Below are 23,727 nucleotides of genomic sequence, written 5' to 3' on the forward strand. Positions count from 1 at the left end.
CCTCATCTCTTTCCCCCATGTCTCTCTCCCCCCCATCTCTCTTTCCCCTCCCATCTCCTTCCACATCTCTCTCCCCCCCCCCCCCTCTCTCTCTCCTCCCCCCCATATGTCTTTCCCCCCCCTCATTTCTCTCTTCCCCCCAGAGGCCAGAGAGCGACTGCATTGAGTCTAAACTTCCAATGCACAAAGCACAACCTTTAAACAAACAGGGCAATAAGGCACATTGGAAGTAGTGTTAACATCAGGTAATGTCCCCTATCGGTGAGTGTATGCGGCACCGCACCCAGACTCGCTGTCCTGCAGAGCTAACAATCCAGTTACCGAGGCCCAGATTGTCAGTAATTTAAAGGGTCAACCTCTACAAAGTGCCGGCACCGACCCAATGTGTGCCCTGAAACTCAGGAGGCTTTATCTGTCACACACCGAGCGCGGCATACACACCCCGAAGCGCGGCACACACACCCCGAAGCGCGGCACACACACCCCGAAGCGCGGCACACACACCACGAAGCGCGGCACACACACCCCGAAGCGCGGCACACACACCCGAAGCGCGGCACACACACCCCGAAGCGCGGCATACACACCCAAAGCGCGGCACACACATCCCGAAGCGCGGCACACACACCCCGAAGCGCGGCACACACACCCCGAAGCGCGGCACACACACCCCGAAGCGCGGCACACACACCCCGAAGCGCGGCACACACCCCGAAGCGCGGCACACACACCCCGAAGCGCGGCATACACACCCAAAGCGCGGCACACACACCCCGAAGCGCGGCATACACACCCCAAAGCGCGGCACACACCCCGAAGCACGGCACACACACCCCGAAGCGCGGCACACACACCCCGAAGCGCGGCATACACACCCCAAAGCGCGGCACACACACCCCGAAGCGCGGCACACACACCCCGAAGCGCGGCACACACACCCCGAAGCGCGGCACACACACCCCAAAGCGCGGCATACACACCCAAAGCGCGGCACACACACCCCAAAGCGCGGCACACACACCCCAAAGCGCGGCACACACACCCCAAAGCGCGGCACACACACCCCAAAGCGCGGCACACACCCCCGAAGCGCGGCACACACACCCCAAAGCGCGGCACACACCCCAAAGCGCGGCACACACACCCCAAAGCGCGGCACACACACCCCAAAGCGCGGCACACACACCCCAAAGCGCGGCACACACACCCCAAAGCGCGGCACACACACCCAAAGCGCGGCACACACACCCCAAAGCGCGGCACACACACCCCAAAGCGCGGCACACACACCCCGAAGCGCGGCACACACACCCCGAAGCGCGGCACACACACCCCGAAGCGCGGCACACACACCCCGAAGCGCGGCACACACACCCAAAGCGCGGCATACACACCCAAAGCGCGGCATACACACCCCAAAGCGCGGCACACACACCCCAAAGCGCGGCATACACACACACAGCGCGGCATACACACCCCAAAGCGCGGCATGCACACCCCAAAGCGCGGCACACACACCCCAAAGCGCGGCATACACCCCCCAAAGCGCGGTATACACACACACAGCGCGGCATACACACCCCAAAGCGCGGCACACACACCCCAAAGCGCGGCATGCACACCCCAAATCGCGGCACACACACCCCAAAGCGCGGCATGCACACCCCAAAGCGCGGCACACACACCCAAAGCGCGGCACACACACCCCAAAGCGCGGCACACACACACAGCGCGGCACACACACCCCGAAGCGCGGCACACACACCCCAAAGCGCGGCATACACACACACCCCGAAGCGCGGCACACACACCCCGAAGCGCGGCACACACACCCCGAAGCGCGGCATAATGTGACCGCCTGTCTTATTGCTGCTTTTATACCGGACTTTCTGCAGTTTCTTTAATTTCAATCAACTATTTTAAAATAAAAGTTAGTGTATTACAGCGAGGCCGGTCTTACAAAGGATTGCAGGCACACAGGCCGGTCTTACAAAGGATTGCAGGCACACAGGCCGGTCTTACAAAGGATTGCAGGCACACAGGCCGGTCTTACAAAGGATTGCAGGCACACAGGCCGGTCTTACAAAGGGTTGCAGGCACACAGGCCGGTCTTACAAAGGGTTTCTCCCCCGCTGGCACCGGCGGCTTCGTTTCACAGGTGAAGGGGTTAGACGTCTTGCGGTCGCGTGTTAGGAGAATTCGGGACATGTTACAGCCCAGAAGGGTCCCTCCTGTCAGACTTCCTTCATAGATTGGAGGAACCGCCACGGACAAAGCGCAGAGCAATTATCTGATAATACAACTACAATGGATGCAATTATCGGAAGCCTAAATTACATTCGTTATGCAAACGTTCTGTGCCCGGCACCCAGCCAAACGGGCGAGGAGCTGGAAATATGAACCAGCCTGGTGCAAGTAAAGAGGAGTCCTTCATCTGTGACGGGGTAACGTGCTTGTGTGACTAACCACATGCGCACACGCAGACACGCAGGCACACGCAGACATGCACACTCGCAGGCAGGAACACACGCAGACACGCAGGCAGGCACACAGGCAGGCAGGCAGGCACACAGGCAGGCAGGCAGGCACACAGGCAGGCAGGCAGGCACGCAGGCAGGCACACAGGCAGGCAGGCACACAGGCAGGCACGCAGGCAGGCAGGCACACAGGCAGGCAGGCACACAGGCAGGCACGCAGGCACACAGGCACGCAGGCAGGCACACAGGCAGGCACGCAGGCACGCAGGCAGGCACGCAGGCACGCAGGCAGGCACGCAGGCACGCAGGCAGGCACACAGGCACGCAGGCAGGCACACAGGCAGGCACGCAGGCACGCAGGCAGGCACGCAGGCACGCAGGCAGGCACACAGGCAGGCAGGCAGGCACGCAGGCAGGCACACAGGCAGGCACGCAGGCAGGCACACAGGCAGGCACGCAGGCACGCAGGCAGGCAGGCACGCAGGCAGGCACACAGGCAGGCACGCAGGCAGGCAGGCACGCAGGCAGGCACACAGGCAGGCACGCAGGCAGGCACACAGGCAGGCAGGCACACAGGCAGGCACGCAGGCACACAGGCAGGCACACAGGCAGGCAGGCAGGCACACAGGCAGGCAGACACAGGCAGGCACACAGGCAGGCAGGCAGGCAGGCACACAGGCAGGCAGGCAGGCACACAGGCAGGCAGGCAGGCACACAGGCAGGCAGACACAGGCAGGCAGGCACACAGGCAGGCAGGCAGGCACACAGGCAGGCAGGAACACACGCAGACACGCAGGCAGGCACACAGGCAGGCAGGCACACAGGCAGGCAGAATCAGGCAGCTGGAAGGCGACCTGCAGCCACGCTGATCGAAGTGCCACGGGGTGCTCTAAACATTATTCTGTGAGTCTTTTGTTCTGTTTAAAATGTTTAATAAAACGCTCATTTAATTGAAGACTGTAACTGACGCCCTGCTATCATTTTACCCCACGCATCCCCGTTTCCTGAATCGGGGAGGGGGAGGATTGGAACGTGTGAGGGAAGGGGAACCACCAGCAATTACTTTGCCGCAAGCAGCTGATTACACGTTGCCACGGGAAGTACCACGGACGGGTCCATCAGACAACCCCACATTATTCTCTCCAGGATTGAGCTTACACATGGCCGTGTAAGTAGTACATGATTATTTCTTCTAAACCCCCCCCCCTTTTCATCTGAACAACATTTGGGCTAAGAAGTGGATACCAGGAACAAGATACCCTTACACATATGTGCTCACACAGGGCCGTGTGAGTATTGGATTATAATATACCGTCATTTCGTCACCCCACCATTATTAAACAGGCAGATATGCTATGAAGTCATCTAGTAATGTTAAGATAGGTCCATCTAATCCTTTGCTCCCCCTTTTTTCCTTTTCGTTCTCCCATACCTTGAGGGTTTGGATACCCCTCTCTGGGGTCGAGCAGAGGAATTCATCGCAAGCCACGGATTGCACTGTGAAAGACTACATCCATTGGTTTTGGGATAAGTATTTTACTTTATTCTCTACCCTGTACTAATACCCTAAGGTAAGCGCCCGTTTTTTTGCCTGCATTACACAGGCAGGCAGGCACACAGGCAGGCACACAGGCAGGCAGGCACACAGGCAGGCACGCAGGTAGGCAGGCACACAGGCAGGCAGGCACACAGGCAGGCAGGCACACAGGCAGGCAGGCAGGCAGGCAGGCACACAGGCAGGCAGGCACACAGGCAGGCAGGCACACAGGCAGGCAGGCAGGCACGCAGGCAGGCAGGCACACAGGCAGGCACACAGGCAGGCAGGCACACAGGCAGGCAGGCAGGCAGGCACACAGGCAGGCAGGCACACAGGCAGGCAGGCAGGCACACAGGCAGGCAGGCACACAGGCAGGCACACAGGCAGGCAGGCAGGCACACAGGCAGGCAGGCAGGCACACAGGCAGGCAGGCAGGCACACAGGCAGGCACACAGGCAGGCAGGCAGGCACATTGGGGAGACTTTATCCATAAAGTCTAAGCCAGGTGTGGCCAACTCCAGATCTCAAGAGCTACCAACCAGTCAGGTCTTCAGGATATACCACCTTTAGCACAGGTGGCTCAATCAGTCCCTGCTTCAGCACAGGTGGCTCAATCAATCAGTTGTCGACTGACCCCCTTGTGCTGAAGAAGGGATATCCTGAAAATATGACCAGTTGGTAGCTCGTGAGGGCTGGAGTTGCGCCCCCCCCCATCCCCTGAGCTCGGCCTTCCTGGTCTCTGACGAAGGCCCCACAAGGAAGCAGTAACATTGGCAGTGCCCGCAGCGCCCCTCGGAGACCAACCTTCTTCCTCAGCTTCTGGATGCGGTTGATCACTTCCCTGGCGACCCCCTCGTCCACCATGGACTGGTCCGGCGTGACGTCCAGCAGGACCAAAACCTGCGGGCGGCACCGGAAGAGAGGAGAAGTGAGGGATAACGGCCAAGGACACAGCGGTCTCGCGGAGAGGCGAGCGGGGCGAGGGACGGAATTTGGAGACAGGAGATTGCTTTCATGATAAGAGAACTCGGCAATCAAACCATATGAATAGATTCGTACATCTAAGGTAACAGACGTACCGGTATATGCAAATCTGACAAGGGAAAAACCGCTTTACCAAGCTTGATAACCCCAAAATATTGCAGGAGGGAGGGGGGGGGGGGAGAGACTGCAGGAGGGAGGTGGGGGGGAGACTGGAGGAGGGAGGGGGGGGGGAGACTGGAGGAGGGAGGGGGAGAGAGACTGCAGGAGGGAGGGGGAGAGAGACTGCAGGAGGGAGGGGGAGAGAGACTGCAGGAGGGAGGGGGAGAGAAACTGCAGGATGGAGAGGGAGAGAGACTGCAGGAGGGAGGGGGAGAGAGACTGCAGGAGGCAGGTGGGGTGGGGGGAGACTGCAGGAGGGAGGGGGAGAGAGACTGCAGGAGGAGGAGGGGGAGACTGCAGGAGGGATGGGGGGGAGACTGCAGGAGGGAGGGGGGGAGACTGCAGGAGGGAGGGGGGGAGACTGCAGGAGGGGGGGGGAGACTGCAGGAGGGAGGGGGGGAGACTGCAGGAGGGAGGGGGGGAGACTGCAGGAGGGAGGGGGGAGACTGCAGGAGGGAGACTGCAGGAGGAGGGGGGGGAGACTGCAGGAGGGAGGGGGGGGAGACTGCAGGAGGGAGGGGGGGGAGACTGCAGGAGGGAGAGGGGGGAGACTGCAGGAGGGAGAGGGGGGAGACTGCAGGAGGGAGGGGGGGGGAGACTGCAGGAGGAAGGTGGGGGGGGGGAGACTGCAGGAGGGAGGTGGGTGGGGAGACTGCAGGAGGGAGGTGGGGGGGGAGACTGGAGGAGGGAGGGGGAGAGAGACTGCAGGAGGGAGGGGGGGAGACTGCAGGAGGGAGGGGGGGAGACTGCAGGAGGGAGGGGGAGAGACTGCAGGAGGGAGGGGAGAGAGACTGCAGGAGGGAGGGGGAGAGAGACTGCAGGAGGAAGGGGGAGAGAGACTGCAGGAGGGAGGGGGAGAGAGACTGCAGGAGGGAGGGGGGGAGAGACTGCAGGAGGGAGGGGGAGAGAGACTGCAGGAGGAAGGGGGAGAGAGACTGCAGGAGGGAGGGGAGAGAGACTGCAGGAGGGAGGGGGAGAGAGACTGCAGGAGGGAGGGGGAGAGAGACTGCAGGAGGGAGGGGGAGAGAGACTGCAGGAGGGAGGGGGAGAGAGACTGCAGGAGGGAGGGGGAGAGAGACTGCAGGAGGGAGGGGGAGAGACTGCAGGAGGGAGGGGGAGAGAGACTGCAGGAGGGAGGGGAGAGAGACTGCAGGAGGGAGGGGGAGAGAGACTACAGGAGGGAGGGGGAGAGAGACTACAGGAGGGAGGGGGAGAGAGACTGCAGGAGGAGGGGGAGAGAGACTGCAGGAGGGAGGGGGGAGAGAGACTGCAGGAGGGAGGAGGGGGGAGACTGCAGGAGGGAGGGGGGAGACTGCAGGAGGGAGGGGGAGACTGCAGGAGGGAGGGGGGGAGACTGCATGAGGGAGGGGGGAGACTGCATGAGGGAGGGGGGGAGACTGCATGAGGGAGGGGGGGAGACTGCATGAGGGAGGGGGGGAGACTGCATGAGGGAGGGGGGGAGACTGCATGAGGGAGGGGGGAGACTGCATGAGGGAGGGGGGGAGACTGCATGAGGGAGGGGGGGAGACTGCAGGAGGGAGGTGGGGGGGGAGACTGCAGGAGGGAGGTGGGGGGGGAGACTACAGGAGGGAGGTGGGGGGGGAGACTGGAGGAGGGAGGGGGAGAGAGACTGCAGGAGGGAGGGGGGGGAGACTGCAGGAGGGAGGGGGGGAGACTGCAGGAGGGAGGGGGAGAGACTGCAGGAGGGAGGGGGAGAGAGACTGCAGGAGGGAGGGGGAGAGAGACTGCAGGAGGGAGGGGGAGAGAGACTGCAGGAGGGAGGGGGAGAGAGACTGCAGGAGGGAGGGGGAGAGAGACTGCAGGAGGGAGGGGGAGAGACTGCAGGAGGGAGGGGGAGAGAGACTGCAGGAGGGAGGGGGAGACTGCAGGAGGGAGGGGGAGAGAGACTACAGGAGGGAGGGGGAGAGAGACTGCAGGAGGGAGGGGGAGAGAGACTGCAGGAGGGAGGGGGAGAGAGACTGCAGGAGGGAGGGGGAGAGAGACTGCAGGAGGGAGGAGGGGGAGACTGCAGGAGGGAGGGGGGGAGACTGCAGGAGGGAGGGGGGAGACTGCAGGAGGGAGATTGCAGGAGGGAGGGGGGAGATTGCAGGAGGGAGGGGGGGGAGACTGCATGAGGGAGGGGGGGAGACTGCATGAGGGAGGGGGGGAGACTGCATGAGGGAGGGGGGGAGACTGCATGAGGGAGGGGGGGAGACTGCAGGAGGGAGGGGGGGAGATTGCAGGAGGGAGGGGGGAGACTGCAGGAGGGAGGTGAGGGAGACTGCAGGAGGGAGAGGGGACTGCAGGAGGGAGGGGGGGAGACTGCAGGAGGGAGAGGGGGAGACTGCAGGAGGGAGAGGGGACTGCAGGAGGGAGAGGGGGGATTGCAGGGGAAGAGGGGACTGCAGGAGGGAGAGGGGGGATTGCAGGGGAAGAGGGGACTGCAGGAGGGAGAGGGGGGATTGCAGGGGAAGGGGGGGATTGCAGGAGTGAGGTGAAACTGCGGGGGGAGGGGGCTGCTGGGGGGATGGGGGAGTCTGTGTGCGCAGGTCCAGGAACTATTTATATCCCTTTGTGAAACCATTCTGCATTCCTGATTTATAGAAAGCGGTTTCAGTGCGATGGAAACCGGTTCCCGTGGAACTGCGAGCAGCGCCGCTGCCACCTCCTGGGCGATTTTACTTGTACACAAAACTTTTAGTTACTTAAAGGAGCAGTACAAGCGGTTTTATTTTTCTTCCCTTCATTTCTTAATGTAGCTCCGGTGACCCCCTCCCTGCTGCCTCTGAAGGGGGCGCCGGTATGTCCTGCTGTTTAAAGCCCCCCCGGTCAGATGGGCCAATAGGAAGTTGAACCTGATGATGCCACGGCTTGCTATTGGTCCACCCCCTCGGTATACACTGCGGCAGCTCTCAGAAGAAGCAGAGGGATCCGGCGGTGTCCTCCGTTCCTGGTAGTCAGTGACGTAACAACCCGGAAGTGACGCCGCGGGACCAGACGCCCGCGAGAGCTGCAGCAGCGTATACCGAGGGGGTGAGAATCGCGGCTCCCCGAGGCGCCTGCTGCTTACTGCCTCTCTGTGCTGGATCTAACGCAAGTCTCCAAGTGTGAGCCTTTGTGTATAAATGTATCATGTGATCTGCACCATGGTTTCTTCCTTCCCTGCCCGAGATTGCTGACCACCTGTATCTGCACCATCCAGACTGAGACGATTAGGGTCAAAGACTGGCACACATGCTCCTTTTTCTACTTTTTATGCGAGTAGAAAATTGGGAGCCTTAGCACCCATATCTCACGGTTGTTACTGTGTTACACTAGATACATTTCTTCTTTTTTGGGCCTCCGGCGACGCTCCCCTGAATTTCTAACAAGCGGCGCATCTATAGACTTCTGAAACAGTCTTATCTACAGGGTTGAGTGATAAGTGGTGTTGCCTTTTATTCACTGTTTATTCACATTGTGTTTTCACTGGTTTACACATGTTTTAGTTTATTAGTTAATATTTATTAAATTAATTATTTTTCACCACCGTATTGGGATTGGTAGAGCGCCATCTAGCGGTTTTTTTGTATTCAATCCTGTGTTACACGGAGAGAACAGAAAATGTGTCTGAAATTGCCTCTACGTGCGACGTGATACCCGGCTCAAAACTAAACATCTGGATTGGCCCTTTATTGGTCCCTGTGAGTTAAGGAAAAGCAGGGTGGGAGGTGCGTGAGTGTGAGTGCATATGCGAGTGCTCTATCGGGAAGGTTGTGGAGGGAGATGGAAACGCACCCCCCACTCCCCTTACCTGGGCATCTGAATGAGCTTCAAACTGGGCATCCCCTCCAGACGCCTGATCGAAGGTGTACAGCAGGCGGATGTCCTCCTCGTGCAGCTCCTGCTTCTCCACCATGATGGAGCCTGCGGGACACATGTATACAGAGAACGTGGGCCTACCGGCAACTGAATTCCAGCTACTGCCCAGCCAGACCCCCTACGCCGGGTTGTTTTCCGGGGTTCAGTTGAAGGGGGTAAAGCGAGGGGCCCACAAACCTGTCCTCTGGAACTCCTCCAGCTGTTCACTCTTCAGCTCCTTAATGGCGGCCATGACAGATTTAAAGGCCCCCTTCAGCCGCTTCCCGAGCACCATGTGATCCGGCTCAGCCCGCAGCCGGATTCCGTACTTGTCTTTGTTGGTGGAAAACGTCACCTGCCTGACGTTTAACTCCTGCGCATGGGGGACATCGGAGCATCGGGTGAGTGACAATGACCCACTGGGACCTACATCTGCAGCCTACAAACGCGCCCCGCCCTCTAACGTCTTTAGTGGTCCAACCACGGGGTCTCCTGGTTACGGCTGAGGGCATTTGACCCCTTTCAAAGATGGCCCCCACACAGTTAGTAGGGGCAACATCATTGGCTTCCTGGGTGAAACGGGGGAATCCTGCGCCAGGATATTGTGCAGAAATCCCAAAGTGCGAGTTCCTGCTTTACAATAAGCAGCACGATGGAGGCGTACAGGCACCAAAGGGGTTACAGATTCCATGTCCCACCAGGGGCAGACGCCCTCGAGTTGCACCGCTCTGTGCTATAAAGTTATCACACAAAAGCACAGGACGAATATCCGGAGCCTGCTAAATATATCTCCCCGTCCGCAATTAAAAACTCAAGTCAAATCGCTAATTAATAAATAGGAACGTAGATAATTCCAAACATCAAAGCCCCTCATTTGCATTGGGAAATGTAAGAGGAGAAACGGCATTATTTCATTATTCTACTACAGGGCTCCACTGTGCGGCTACGGAGGCTGGGGGAGGAGAACGCCTCTGCTGTAATGGGTGTGTGTGTATGTGTGTGTGTGTGTGTGTGTGTGTGTGTGTATGTGTGTGTATGTGTGTATAAATGTGTGTGTATGTGTGTATATGTGTGTGTGCGCATGTATTTGTGGTGTGTGGTGTATGTTTGGTGACATAAAAGTAACATTAGGAAGGAGTCCCTGCCCCGAAGAGCTTACAATTTAAGTGGTAGTTAGGAAGAACGTACATGGACAGTGGGAGGGAGTTCTGGTAACTGCGTCTGCAGGGGGCCAAGCATTATGTATCGTGTGTATAGTATTAGCCATGGGGCTACGCATATGCTTCTTTAAGCAAGTGTGTTTTAAGGTGGGTCTTAAAGGTGGATAGAGAGGGTGCTAGTCGGGTACTGAGGGGAAGGGCATTCCAGAGGTGTGGGGCAGTCAGTGAGAGAGGTTTAAGGTGGGAGAGGGCTTTAGATACAAAGGGGGTAGAGAGAAGACATCCTTGAGCAGAACGCAAGTCGGACAAGAGAATAGTGAGAAATGATGTTGAGATGTAAGGAGGGACAGGGGAGGGTATAGTGAGATATTAGGGTGAGATGTAAGGAGGGACAGGGGAGGGTATAGTGAGATATTAGGGTGAGATGTAAGGAGGGGCAGGGGAGGGTATAGTGAGATATTAGGGTGAGATGTAAGGAGGGGCAGAAGTATAGCCTTAAAAGTGAGGAGGATAATTTTGTAAGTGATGCAGAGCTTAATAGGAAGCCAGGAGAGGGATTTCAGCAGGAGAGACACAGACAGAATTAGGTCAAAAGTGATTCTAGCAGCAGCGTTTAGGATATATTGTAGGGGAGACAGGCGAGAGGCAGGAGGGCCGGACAGCAGGAGGTTACAATACAATAGGTTACAATAGTCGAGACGGGAGAGAATGAGCCTGCGTTAGAGTTTTAGCAGTAGAGGGACAGAGGAAAGAGCGTATCTTTGTAATGCTACTGAGGTAAAAACAACAGATTTTAGCTACATTGTGACCATGAGAGGAGAATGTGATAGTACCGGGTGTGTGATAGTACCGGGTGTGTGATAGTACCGGGTGTGTGATACTACCGGGTGTGTGATACTACCGGGTGTGTTTCATGGTACCGGGTGTGTGATACTACCGGGTGTGTGATAGTACCGGGTGTGTGATAGTACCGGGTGTGTGATAGTACCGGGTGTGTGATAGTACCGGGTGTGTGATACTACCGGGTGTGTGATACTACCGGGTGTGTGATACTACCGGGTGTGTGATAGTACCGGGTGTGTGATAGTACCGGGTGTGTGATAGTACCGGGTGTGTGATAGTACCGGGTGTGTGATAGTACCGGGTGTGTGATAGTACCGGGTGTGTGATACTACCGGGTGTGTGATACTACCGGGTGTGTGATAGTACCGGGTGTATGATAGTACCGGGTGTATGATAGTACCGGGTGTGTGATAGTACCGGGTGTGTGATAGTACCGGGTGTGTGATAGTACCGGGTGTGTGATAGTACCGGGTGTGTGATAGTACCGGGTGTGTGATAGTACCGGGTGTGTGATAGTACCGGGTGTGTGATACTACTGGGTGTGTGATAGTACTGGGTGTATGATAGTACTGGGTGTATGATAGTACTGCCCACAGTAATGTGGAAGGAGGTAGTGGGGCCAGGTTTGGGAGGAAATGAGGAGCTCCATTTTGTACATGTTAAGTTTCAGTCGGCAGCGGCCATCCAGGAGGATATAGCGGAGAGACCCGGAGACTTTGGTCTGTACAGCAGGTGTAAGGTCAGGGGTTGAAAGGTAAGTGTGTGTCATCAGCATAGAGGTGATAATTGAACCCAAGAGATGTGATTATGTCACCTAGAAAGAGTGTGTAAAGAGAAGGGGTCCCAGGACCAGTATCTATAGGAAAGCCTCAGAAGTACCAGCGGGTATCCAGCCAGCTGTGTCTCTGCCATACCCCGCGGTCTCCCGTATGCCAGCTACACCCAACCAAGACCTATCTTGCCCCTCGGCTGCTCACCTCCAGAATATAGTTCTCCAGGGACTTGATGTCCGTCAGGGCCTCTGGATCCTGGTGGATCACAATCACTTCCTTCAGGGGGTACTGTGACGGAAAGGGGGTGCATTAGATGGATCCCAAGTCAACGAGTGCCAGGCGGCAGACGTGGAAAGGGATCTGTTGTACGACGCTTAACGCCTTCACTGGCAGAACAGGACACAACCGGAGAGGTATGGGGACAATGACCAACAGAAATAACCCCGGGGGGGGGTCGGAGAGATGGACACACGGACCTTAACTGGAAGAGTCTTCCGGTCACGGATCACTCGCCCCAGCTCGATGACAGACTGCATGCGGGACACAGCACTCTCAATCTTCTTGTCAATCAGGTTCTCCCTGTGTGTAAAATATACATCAATAAAATGAAGAGATTACGGATTACCGCCCGGTCACCCCACCAGACAGCCCCCCGAGCAGCAGAGACGTGTATCACGGCTCTCGCCAGTACATCATCACCCTGCTATGTAAAACAGGGGTGCTCAACTCCATCTATCCTGGGCTGAAGCAGGGATAGAAAGGGGACGGGACAGTCACCTGACAGGAGGCAGCATGAGGTAGTGGATGCTTTGCGTGTCCTTCTCCTGCATGGAGGTCGGATCTATCAGGGTCCGCAGCTTCTGGTACATCATCTCCGTGATGAACGGGGTGAACGGGGCCTGTACGAGGTAAACGAAAGAGTGAGATCCAGGCAACCCCGCCGGCTGCACAGACACCAGCCAAACACAGCTTCACGTTGCATATGGTTCCATCGGTGGCTCATCCCGAGCGGATACTGAACATTTGGGAGCATTGTGTGTAAAAGGGGGCACATGGTTTATTGTCTCCAAGACGTGTGTGATCGGCACAAACAGGACCCAGCAGCTCACCATCAACCTGCACATGGAGATGAGGACACTGAACAAGGTCTCCAGGGCCATCAGGCAGTCTTCTGTGCCGCTCTCACCCTGAGGAAAGACTAGAGTCAGAGGAGAGACTACAGCTCAGACAACTTTCCATTAATAAAGCCTCACCGGCCCACTCCCCAAACCCAGAGCGGACCCCTCGAGCCAGCAAGGCAAAGGGAGGCGGGTATGGGAATATACAGAGTCAATGAGAAGGCCGATTGCATGAAGCTCCCGTTATATGGCATCGCTGATCGAATCATGGTGACATTACAGAAGCAGCATTCAGGTGGAAGCAAATTACACATATAGATACACACATATAGATACACACACACACACATATAATATATATATATATATATATATATATACCTCCATCCATATCTATATATATCAATCCATTCATATATCCATCCATCTCTCTCTCATCTTACTCAGTAACACTGAAGTCCGTCACGAGGAGGAAGACTTGGAGAACACCTGGAACATCCTACCTTTAACCGTTTGCGGTTCATCCGCACGTACCAGTTCGTCAGCATGTCGACAAACTTAACGAGTCGAGGGACAACAGTGTACAGTCTGTAGGCTGCAAGGAAGGAAGGAAGGATTTGGTAAGACCCTGCCAACGGTGAGACCTACAACTTCTGTTGGAAGGCGACAAACGTTCCTGTGCCGTCCTTAAACGGGTCTCGGCTAAGGATGGGGGGGGGGGGCGGGACTACGCACCGGACATTTCAACCTTGAAGAACTGCACGAGTGACTGAGTGAAGGAAAGGATCCACTGGTCCATGATGTTCCTGCTCTGCCGCGCCGTGCTCTCGTTAAACAGGAACCCCACGCCCTCTTCCTGGGGGATAGAAAACGGATTCAGCATGTAATCAAGCAGGCGGGGGGTGGGTCCCGTCCCGCTGACCCTACGGCAGCCTTCCTCTTCCACACGAGAGCCCGAGATCACCACGTCAAGCGCCTAACGTGCCAACATCACGTCTAGGACAACCATACGGTGATAAACTATTTCTGGTGGGAATTCATTTTCCCCCAAGACTTCATTCTTCAAATTGAGCGTTTTGCTTCTGACAGTAATCCCAGAGGCCATTTTAAAGTCCCATTTTCTGAAACTTGCAGACACGGACAAAGGTAATAAGAGCATCACGGCCACGAAACAGGACCCCACAAACGCTTAGAGCAGTGGTGGCCAACTCCAGTCCTCAAGGGTCAGCAACCAGGTATTAGGGATATCCCTGCTTCAGCACAGGTGGCTCAATCAGTGGCTCAGTGGAGCAGGCATATCCCCAATCCCTAGCCTGTGTGAGGACTGGAGTTGGCCACCCCTGGCGTAAGAGTATTTCCGTCTCCTGTCGGCGCCCCCCGCACCTTGTCCAGCCGGAAGATGTTCTGCATCAGGAAGCGGTAGGCGTTGTACCACGGCAGGAACACGTCCTTCAGCACGTCCCGGACCCCCTCCTCCTTAAACCGCAGATTCTCCGCTCTGACCACCGGGGAGTTGATCAGGTACAGCCTGGAACACACCGATTGGGCAATGTGACACGCGCAATGTGACACGCGCCGGCCGCCATGTCGCTGCTTTCATACAGGAACGCTCGGAGAGGAGCGAGCCCTCCCAGGACCACATGGAACTCATCTCAGTGACATGTTATGGGGTCTCACCTGGGTGATGGGTTCCGCCCAAATCGGACACCTAGAAGTATTTCTAATGTATTCAAGTGAGACTTTGGGAAGGGTGCGATTTCCTCTGGCCGCTCCCTTTAGTGAGATGTCACCGTGTGCGGGGTCACTGTGTGCGGGGTCACCGTGTGCGGGGTCACCGTGTGCGGGGTCACCGTGTGATGAGCAAATGCTTGTACAGCCAGAGTTCCCCCTCCCATTCTCTTTTTAGGACGGGGGAGGGGGATAAGGGGGGAAAAAAACACTTGTTGACAAACTCTCCCCCCCATTCAGAGCCCCAACTAATTTCCCCACCAATGAAAGCCGCCCAATCTTTGCTATTAGTCTGGTTAGATTGGTCTAGGGAAGCCTGTGCGAGTTTCCTGGCAGGGTATATGGAATTGCACCTTTAACCTCTCCGTGCTGGAGGGCTTGCAACGCCTTTAAATAAAGGGTTAAAGACGAGTGGCAGGCAAGTTAACCCCTTAATCCTTCCCCTCCACTAAAGTGATTTCCTTGTCAGCTGCGGCCGAATGTTTATATGTTTTTATCTGGCGATAATTACAATCTTCAGCGCCATACTGCGCCATCTCTGGGGCTTAGAGGCAGCCCCGGGCAGAGCCTTAAACATCTGTCGGGCATAGAAGGGGTTAACATCGGTTCGGCATGACATCAGCCTTGGACGGGTTTCCCCTGGGTCGGGCGCCAGATCTGAGATCAGTCGGAACGCCGCCTGCCCTTTAATGGCGAGGAAAACCCTGGCAAACCCCCCGTCTGTATATCCAGAGTGCGCCTGTACACGGTGACCGCGCTGTGCCCGTCCCGCGGCTGGGAGACAAGGAGAAGCCGGAGCCCCCGCCCCAAACCCCCGTCTGTATATCCAGAGTGCGCCTGTACACGGTGACCGCGCGGTGCCCGTCCCGCGGCTGGGAGACAAGGAGAAGCCGGAGCCCCCGCCCCAAACCCCCGTCTCTATATCCAGAGTGCGCCTGTACACGGTGACCGCGCGGTGCCCGTCCCGCGGCTGGGAGACAAGGAGAAGCCGGAGCCCCCGCCCCAAACCCCCCGTCTGTATATCCAGAGTGCGCCTGTACACGGTGACCGCGCCGTGCCCGCGGCTGGGAGACAAGGAGAAGCCGGAGCCCCCGCCCCAAACCCCCCGTCAGTATATCCAGAGTGCGCCTGTACACGGTGACCGCGCTGTGCCCGTCCCGCGGCTGGGAGACAAGGAGAAGCCGGAGCCCCCGCCCCAAACCCCCGTCTCTATATCCAGAGTGCGCCTGTACACGGTGACCGCGCGGTGCCCGTCCCGCGGCTGGGAGACAAGGAGAAGCCGGAGCCCCCGCCCCAAACCCCCCGTCAGTATATCCAGAGTGCGCCTGTACACGGTGACCGCGCCCGTCCCGCGGCTGGGAGACAAGGAGAAGCCGGAGCCCCCGCCCCAAACCCCCGTCTGTATATCCTGAGTGCGCCTGTACACGGTGACCGTGTCCGTCCCGCGGCTGGGAGACAAGGAGAAGCCGGAGCCCCCGCCCCAAACCCCCAGTCTCTATATCCAGAGTGCGCCTGTACACGGTGACCGCGCCGTGTCCGGGAGACAAGGAGAAGCCGGAGCCCCCGCCCCAAACCCCCGTCTGTATATCCAGAGTGCGCCTGTACACGGTGACCGCGCGGTGCCCGTCCCGCGGCTGGGAGACAAGGAGAAGCCGGAGCCCCCGCCCCAAACCCCCCGTCTCTATATCCAGAGTGCGCCTGTACACGGTGACCGCGCCCGTCCCGCGGCTGGGAGACAAGGAGAAGCCGGAGCCCCCGCCCCAAACCCCCGTCTCTATATCCAGAGTGCGCCTGTACACGGTGACCGCGCGGTGCCCGTCCCGCGGCTGGGAGACAAGGAGAAGCCGGAGCCCCCGCCCCAAACCCCCGTCTCTATATCCAGAGTGCGCCTGTACACGGTGACCGCGCCGTGCCCGCGGCTGGGAGACAAGGAGAAGCCGGAGCCCCCGCCCCAAACCCCCCGTCAGTATATCCAGAGTGCGCCTGTACACGGTGACCGCGCTGTGCCCGTCCCGCGGCTGGGAGACAAGGAGAAGCCGGAGCCCCCGCCCCAAACCCCCGTCTCTATATCCAGAGTGCGCCTGTACACGGTGACCGCGCGGTGCCCGTCCCGCGGCTGGGAGACAAGGAGAAGCCGGAGCCCCCGCCCCAAACCCCCCGTCAGTATATCCAGAGTGCGCCTGTACACGGTGACCGCGCCCGTCCCGCGGCTGGGAGACAAGGAGAAGCCGGAGCCCCCGCCCCAAACCCCCCGTCAGTATATCCAGAGTGCGCCTGTACACGGTGACCGCGCTGTGCCCGTCCCGCGGCTGGGAGACAAGGAGAAGCCGGAGCCCCCGCCCCAAACCCCCGTCTCTATATCCAGAGTGCGCCTGTACACGGTGACCGCGCGGTGCCCGTCCCGCGGCTGGGAGACAAGGAGAAGCCGGAGCCCCCGCCCCAAACCCCCCGTCAGTATATCCAGAGTGCGCCTGTACACGGTGACCGCGCTGTGCCCGTCCCGCGGCTGGGAGACAAGGAGAAGCCGGAGCCCCCGCCCCAAACCCCCGTCTCTATATCCAGAGTGCGCCTGTACACGGTGACCGCGCGGTGCCCGTCCCGCGGCTGGGAGACAAGGAGAAGCCGGAGCCCCCGCCCCAAACCCCCCGTCAGTATATCCAGAGTGCGCCTGTACACGGTGACCGCGCCCGTCCCGCGGCTGGGAGACAAGGAGAAGCCGGAGCCCCCGCCCCAAACCCCCGTCTGTATATCCTGAGTGCGCCTGTACACGGTGACCGTGTCCGTCCCGCGGCTGGGAGACAAGGAGAAGCCGGAGCCCCCGCCCCAAACCCCCAGTCTCTATATCCAGAGTGCGCCTGTACACGGTGACCGCGCCGTGTCCGGGAGACAAGGAGAAGCCGGAGCCCCCGCCCAACCCCCGTCTGTATATCCAGAGTGCGCCTGTACACGGTGACCGCGCTGTGCCCGTCCCGCGGCTGGGAGACAAGGAGAAGCCGGAGCCCCCGCCCCCCACAGAAACCGGGCACCCAAAGCATAAACACGCGCTTCCCGTGGGGGCTGCAGAGCGGCGCAGGGGGTCGTCCTCACCTGAGCGCGTCGGCTCCGTAGTTATTGATCACGAGCACGGGGTCCGGGTAATTCTTTTTGCTCTTGCTCATTTTATGGCCATCGCTGTATTATAAGAGATAAATACAAATGTATATACAGAGTACACACACACACACCCCCCCACACACACACCCCCCACACACACACACCCCCCACACACACCCCCACACACACACACACCCCCACCCCCCACACACACACACCCCCACCCCCCACACACACACCCCACACACACACACACACACACACACACACACCCACACCCACACCCCCACCCCCCACACACACACACACACACACACACCCACACACACACCCACACACACACACACACACACACACACACATACACACATACATACCCCCCCCCACACACCTTTTTTTTGCAGCTTTAAATGTAAACTTCCTCTCTCCAAATTCCTCCCAGAAGCGCAGACGCCCTTTCTCCATCCTACGGTCTCTCGCGCTTATGTTCTAGGACAGGGCTGGTCAACTCCAGTCCTCACGGGCCACCAACAGGTCAGGTTTTTAGGAAGTCAGCACAGATGGCTCAATGACTGAGCCACCTGTGCTGAAGCAGGGATACCCTGACGTGTTGGTGGCCTTCGAGGACTGGAGTTGGCTGCCCGTTCTAGGAGGTATGCATGTATGTACCGTATGTATGCATGTATGTACCGTATGTATGTATGTAGCCACACACACGTCACTACCCGACACACACACACACACACACACACACACACACACACACACACACACACACACACAATTACCCATATACCCACATCACCACCCACAGACACGCACTCTTTCACGTTGCTCTTCTGATGCCATTATCTTATCTTACTAAACGCATATTTATCTCCAACTCTTGTCACACTGAACACCCCCTTATATTAATCCCCTTCCTTCCAGCCCCGCAGGGCCCTCACTCTGATAACTGCAGCACAGGAAACACGCTGCCAGGTTTGCACCCCGGAGGTGGCTGCACGTATACCTCGGAACCGCTACTTAACCACAAGATCCAGACATTCTCTACCCGGCAGGGTTACTGGGATGCCCCCCTCCCCCCACGGGCGAGATCCACCCACCTGGCCAGGACCAGCCCGTTCACGATGACGTTCTTAAAGGGTGGCTGCCCGAACAGAGCCGTGGAGAGGACCAGGAGCGTGTAAAACCTGGGAGGAGAGAGGACATGTTACATGTAATGCAGAGATCACGGGCCCTTACACCCACCACCCCGGCACACGTGGACTTACCACCCCCGGGTCTGGTCGATACCCTCTGCGATGAAGTCGGCGGGGAAAGAGTCTTCGAACTCCCTCTTGTTCTCAAAGGGGTAGTGGACCTGGGCGTAGGGCATGCTGCCGCTCTCAAACCAGCAGTCGAACACCTCGGTCACGCGGTGCAGCGTCCCCTTCCCGCGGCGGGACGGGATGGTGAGGTGATCCACGCTGGGGGGTGGGGGGGGGGGGGAAAGAGGGTTTGAGAGCCACGGAGAAGGTTCCGGGACGCACAGCGATATAGGGGGCTACAGGTGGAGCAGGTCCGGGCAAACAAGGTACCACGCCATACATACACGGTACCACTAATTGCAGGCGTGCTGCTTCACCGCCCGCCTCTCGGTGTATAATATACATGGACACAAAGTGAGATACAATTTGAGCAGTTCTATTTTAAACCACAAGTGCTGTATGTTTAAACCAGGGGCGGCCAACACCAGTCCTCAAGGGCCACCAACAGGTCAGGTTTTCAGGATATCCCTGCTTCAACGCAGGTGGCTCAATAAGTTCCTGCTTCAGCACAGGTAGCTCAATCAGTGGCTCAGTCTTTGACAGAGTCACCTGTGCTAAAGCAAGGTGACAAAGTTGAGACATTAGGGGGTCTGGCATAACAACATAACAGCATTTAGGATGAAGCCATTTTGTGTGAATATTTCAATCCGCCATCTTGTCTCTGTGAGTCTTAATTTCTGTGTTTCATTTCTGTATAAACAAATGTGTGAAGCAGAGAAGGGAATGTTTTCGCTCTTAGCTGAATTTATTGATCCTTCCTCATCCAATCAGCTTCAAATTGAAAGTGTAAACAGGCCAGAGGTTGTGAGAACCCGTGAGATAAGCTCAGATTCTCGCAGAGAAACTGGTTCTCACACAACATGCCAGGAGGCAGAATAGGCACGTCCCATTTAACCCCATAATGGTTTCTAGCTGACAGGCAGTTATCCAATATTGTTATGTATTACAAAACGAGGTAATATTTAGTGATGTGCAAGCTTTTTTTTCAGCTGTCTCCGTTGTGCACTTGACTTGAATAAACTCACGTGTTATTCTGTTTCAAAATAACCTCAGACTGTTTTTTATTTACGCTTTTCTCAAAGGATATCCTGAAAACCTGACCTGTTGGTGGCCCTTGAGGACTGGAGTTGGCCGCCCCTGAATGAAACCTTTGTAGAATTATTTCATGGCCGTGCTCACAGCGCCGCTCCGATCCCGGCTGCATTAACCCCACGGCGGTCACTATTCAGGACCGTAGCAGCGGCACTCGCCCTAATGAAGGTCCCAGGTGTGGGCCGCAACGTTGTCTGCCGACGGCTCCATGAAGGCGACACATGAGCCGGCATCGGACTCACCTCTCCCGGTGCAGGTCGGTCACTCTCACCCCGGTCAGATCCTCCAGCTCCTCCAACGACCCCACGCACACGACCTGCGCAAAGACACCGCGGTTTAAGAGCCTTTCCAACGCCAGAACGCAACACGGCGTGGCAACCACGCCTCTTACGCTGGAAGCGTGGCACCGGGAAGATGACAACAGTGTCAAATAATTTAAAGCAGAAGGTTCTGAATTACAGAAGATGCTCCCCCAAACAATGTTTCCCCCCCCCCCCCACCCCCTTAGGTGGGAAGCAGGGTGTCTGCGGAGCTGGATCCCATTCATTTCAGCTCCGAGGACCCCCTGTACCCCACGATACTGCGGGTTTAAAGGTCCCGGCCTGAGCTGCTACCAGCGCCCCCTATGGAGATCAGTATCTCAGGAAGCAGGGGGTCCCCGGAACTGAAATCAATGCGTTTCATCTCCGGAGACCCCCGGCTTCAAACCGACTCTCCTCCGTTTTCTATCATTTCATAGACTAGAAAAGGGGAGGAGAAATTCGGGGATCCCTCTTCTATTCACAGGAGGGAAGTGGGGTCACGCGCAGGGTAAGTGACCCCGGCTCTTATCTTCCTTTCTTGGGGTGTGTGGGGTTCTAGATGATTTGTTTACACCCTGTAATACCGGGGTCCTTTATGTTAGTGCCTGGTTACTGGGACTGGGCTAAATAAAACCAGTGTATGTAGGATTGTGTTAGCTCAGGGGCGGCCAACGCCAGTCTTCAAAGGCCACCAACAGGCCTGGTTTTCAGGATATCACTGCTTCAGCACAGGTGGCACAATCAGTGGCTCAGTCGAAGAGCTTGCTTCAGCACAGATGGGTCAATCAGAGCCACCTGTGCTGAAGCAGGGATCTCCTGAAAACCTGACCTGTTAGTGGACTGGAGTTGGCCACCATGTTTTTCGGAGGCAGGTTCCCCCGCGGCGAGACAAACCTCCTCGAAGTCCTCGCTGACCCATAGCGGGATGGGGGTGCCCCAGTACCGGTTCCGGGAAATGGCCCAGTCTCGCGCGTCTTTCAGCCAGTTCCCGAAACGCTTCTCTCGCACGAACTCGGGGACCCTGGTGGGGAAACAAAATGGGCGACAACATTATCCCCCAGGGAGGCTGCAGAAGCCTGAGGAAATTAACCCCTTGGCTGCCAGATTACAGTGCATGGGGTGCAAGATGACGGCCTATAATTACAAAGTAGTGTTCTGTCCCGAGGCGTCGCCCCCGCATTTCAGGACGCCGGACAGCACAGGGACGGGCGCAACGAGTCTTACGTTAGATGACTGCTCAATAAATATGGCCCGTGGTCTCAGAACCGACTTGCCACCCCCTTAGTGGCCGGTCCGTGGCACAACAAAACTTCCACTAACTGTGAACTATGAGGCGATACTCGCACCCAACCCACTGTCAGGGCCATTATCAGGTGTACGGCGCCAATATATGGCGCGGCGCGGAACAATGGGGGGTCACACCGCCACCAACGGATATTAAGGTGTCAAATGTAAAGCAGAACGCAGACCCTGTAAACAGAGAACACGCCGACCGCTCCCGTCTCTGTATACAGAGAACACGCCGACCGCTCCCGTTTCTGTTCCTGTATACAGAGAACACGCCGACCGCTCCCGTTTCTGTTCCTGTATACAGAGAACACACCGACCGCTCCCGTTTCTGTCCCTGTATACAGAGAACACGCCGACTGCTCCCATCTGTCCCTGTATACAGAGAACACGCCGACCGCTCCCGTCTCTGTACCTGTATACAGAGAACACGTTGACTGCTCCCGTCTCTGTCCCTGTATACAGAGAACACGCTGACTGCTCCCCCCTCTGTCCCTATATACAGAGAACACGCCGACCGCTCCCGTCTCTGTCCCTGTATACAGGGAACACGCTGACTGCTCCCCCCTCTGTCCCTATATACAGAGAACACGACGACCGCTCCCGTCTCTGTCCCTGTATACAGAGAACACGCTGACTTGCTCCCGTCTCTGTCCCTGTATACAGAGAACACGCTGACTGCTCCCGTCTCTGTCCCTGTATACAGAGAACACGCTGACTGCTCCCGTCTCTGTCCCTATATACAGAGAACACGCTGACTGCTCCCGTCTCTGTATACAGAGAACACCCCGACTGCTCCCGCCTAAACCTGGCCTGTTGGTGGCCTTGAAAGACTGAGTTGGCCTCCCCTGAGATAAGTGCACTTTATGGAGATGGCGCCCTCTGCTGTTCTACTTCTATACTGTCTAATCGGGGAGTCCGAGGGTGCCGGTGAGCAGGTGAAAGCGCTCAGCCCTGTAACACAGTGTGTACCATACCCTCACACTCTAGCAGCGCTGTGGGATGTAGGTCGGCGTCTTGCAGCGTCGCAGCGCCCCCCACAGCCCCCCTTCTCGCCTCCAATGTCAGATTCTGAACTACTTCCAAAAACTAATTAGGAAATCAATTAGATGGTTGGCCTGATTTGCACGAGGCAGGAATAGCGCGCCCTCCCCGCGAGGAAGGGAGCGGGTCAGTGACAGAGAGACGCGCTCCGGCAGGGTTATTAATACAGTGCCGCTCCCCGGGGTTAATCTGGGATGAGGGGGCAGAGGCGCACACCCCTGGGAAGGCGAACACGGAAACATGGCGGGCGGGCTCCTAATTAGATTCATTACATTCCCTAACGAGCACCGGACAATTTCTCTTTTTAATGCCTCAAAAGGCAGGTGATGCCGTCAATTATAACCTGGCAGAGGGGGGGGGGGGGGGGGAGATGCCTTTAGTACCATTAAAAGGGTCCCGTCCCGACAGCTCAAACCCCCCTCCCCAACAACCGTTATTACCATATTATTATACGGACACAGAATATTCCTGGGCTCGCCGCCTCGCGTCTCCACGGCCGTTATTACCATATTATTATACGGACACAGAATATTCCTGGGCTCGCCGCCTCGCGTCTCCACAGCCGTTATTACCATATTATTATACGGACACAGAATATTCCTGGGCTCGCCGCCTCGCGTCTCCACAGCCGTTATTACCATATTATTATACGGACACAGAATATTCCTGGGCTCGCCGCCTCGCGTCTCCACAACCGTTATTACCATATTATTATACGGACACAGAATATTCCTGGGCTCGCCGCCTCGCGTCTCCACGGCCGTTATTACCATATTATTATACGGACACAGAATATTCCTGGGCTCGCCGCCTCGCGTCTCCACAGCCGTTATTACCATATTATTATACGGACACAGAATATTCCTGGGCTCGCCGCCTCGCGTCTCCACAGCCGTTATTACCATATTATTATACGGACACAGAATATTCCTGGGCTCGCCGCCTCGCGTCTCCACAGCCGTTATTACCATATTATTATA

At 57.3% G+C, this 23,727-nt stretch overlaps 1 protein-coding gene across 1 annotated transcript in view; it reads right to left on the reverse strand.

Annotated features, from left to right (window-relative positions):
* The window catches only part of IARS1 (isoleucyl-tRNA synthetase 1), a 61,272-nt gene that overhangs the window by 8,621 nt on the left and 28,924 nt on the right, over positions 1 to 23,727 (reverse strand). Inside the window, 15 exon segments of the mRNA XM_075575050.1 lie at positions 4,649 to 4,914; positions 8,951 to 9,063; positions 9,196 to 9,370; positions 11,978 to 12,061; positions 12,250 to 12,352; positions 12,551 to 12,672; positions 12,883 to 12,960; positions 13,395 to 13,486; positions 13,627 to 13,747; positions 14,275 to 14,419; positions 17,707 to 17,790; positions 18,819 to 18,905; positions 18,987 to 19,181; positions 20,357 to 20,430; positions 21,311 to 21,437. Coding sequence (XP_075431165.1) covers positions 4,649 to 4,914; positions 8,951 to 9,063; positions 9,196 to 9,370; positions 11,978 to 12,061; positions 12,250 to 12,352; positions 12,551 to 12,672; positions 12,883 to 12,960; positions 13,395 to 13,486; positions 13,627 to 13,747; positions 14,275 to 14,419; positions 17,707 to 17,790; positions 18,819 to 18,905; positions 18,987 to 19,181; positions 20,357 to 20,430; positions 21,311 to 21,437 — 1,866 coding nt within the window.

This window comes from Ascaphus truei, chromosome 17, assembly GCF_040206685.1.
Source record: "Ascaphus truei isolate aAscTru1 chromosome 17, aAscTru1.hap1, whole genome shotgun sequence".
NCBI classification, from domain to species: domain Eukaryota; kingdom Metazoa; phylum Chordata; class Amphibia; order Anura; family Ascaphidae; genus Ascaphus; species Ascaphus truei.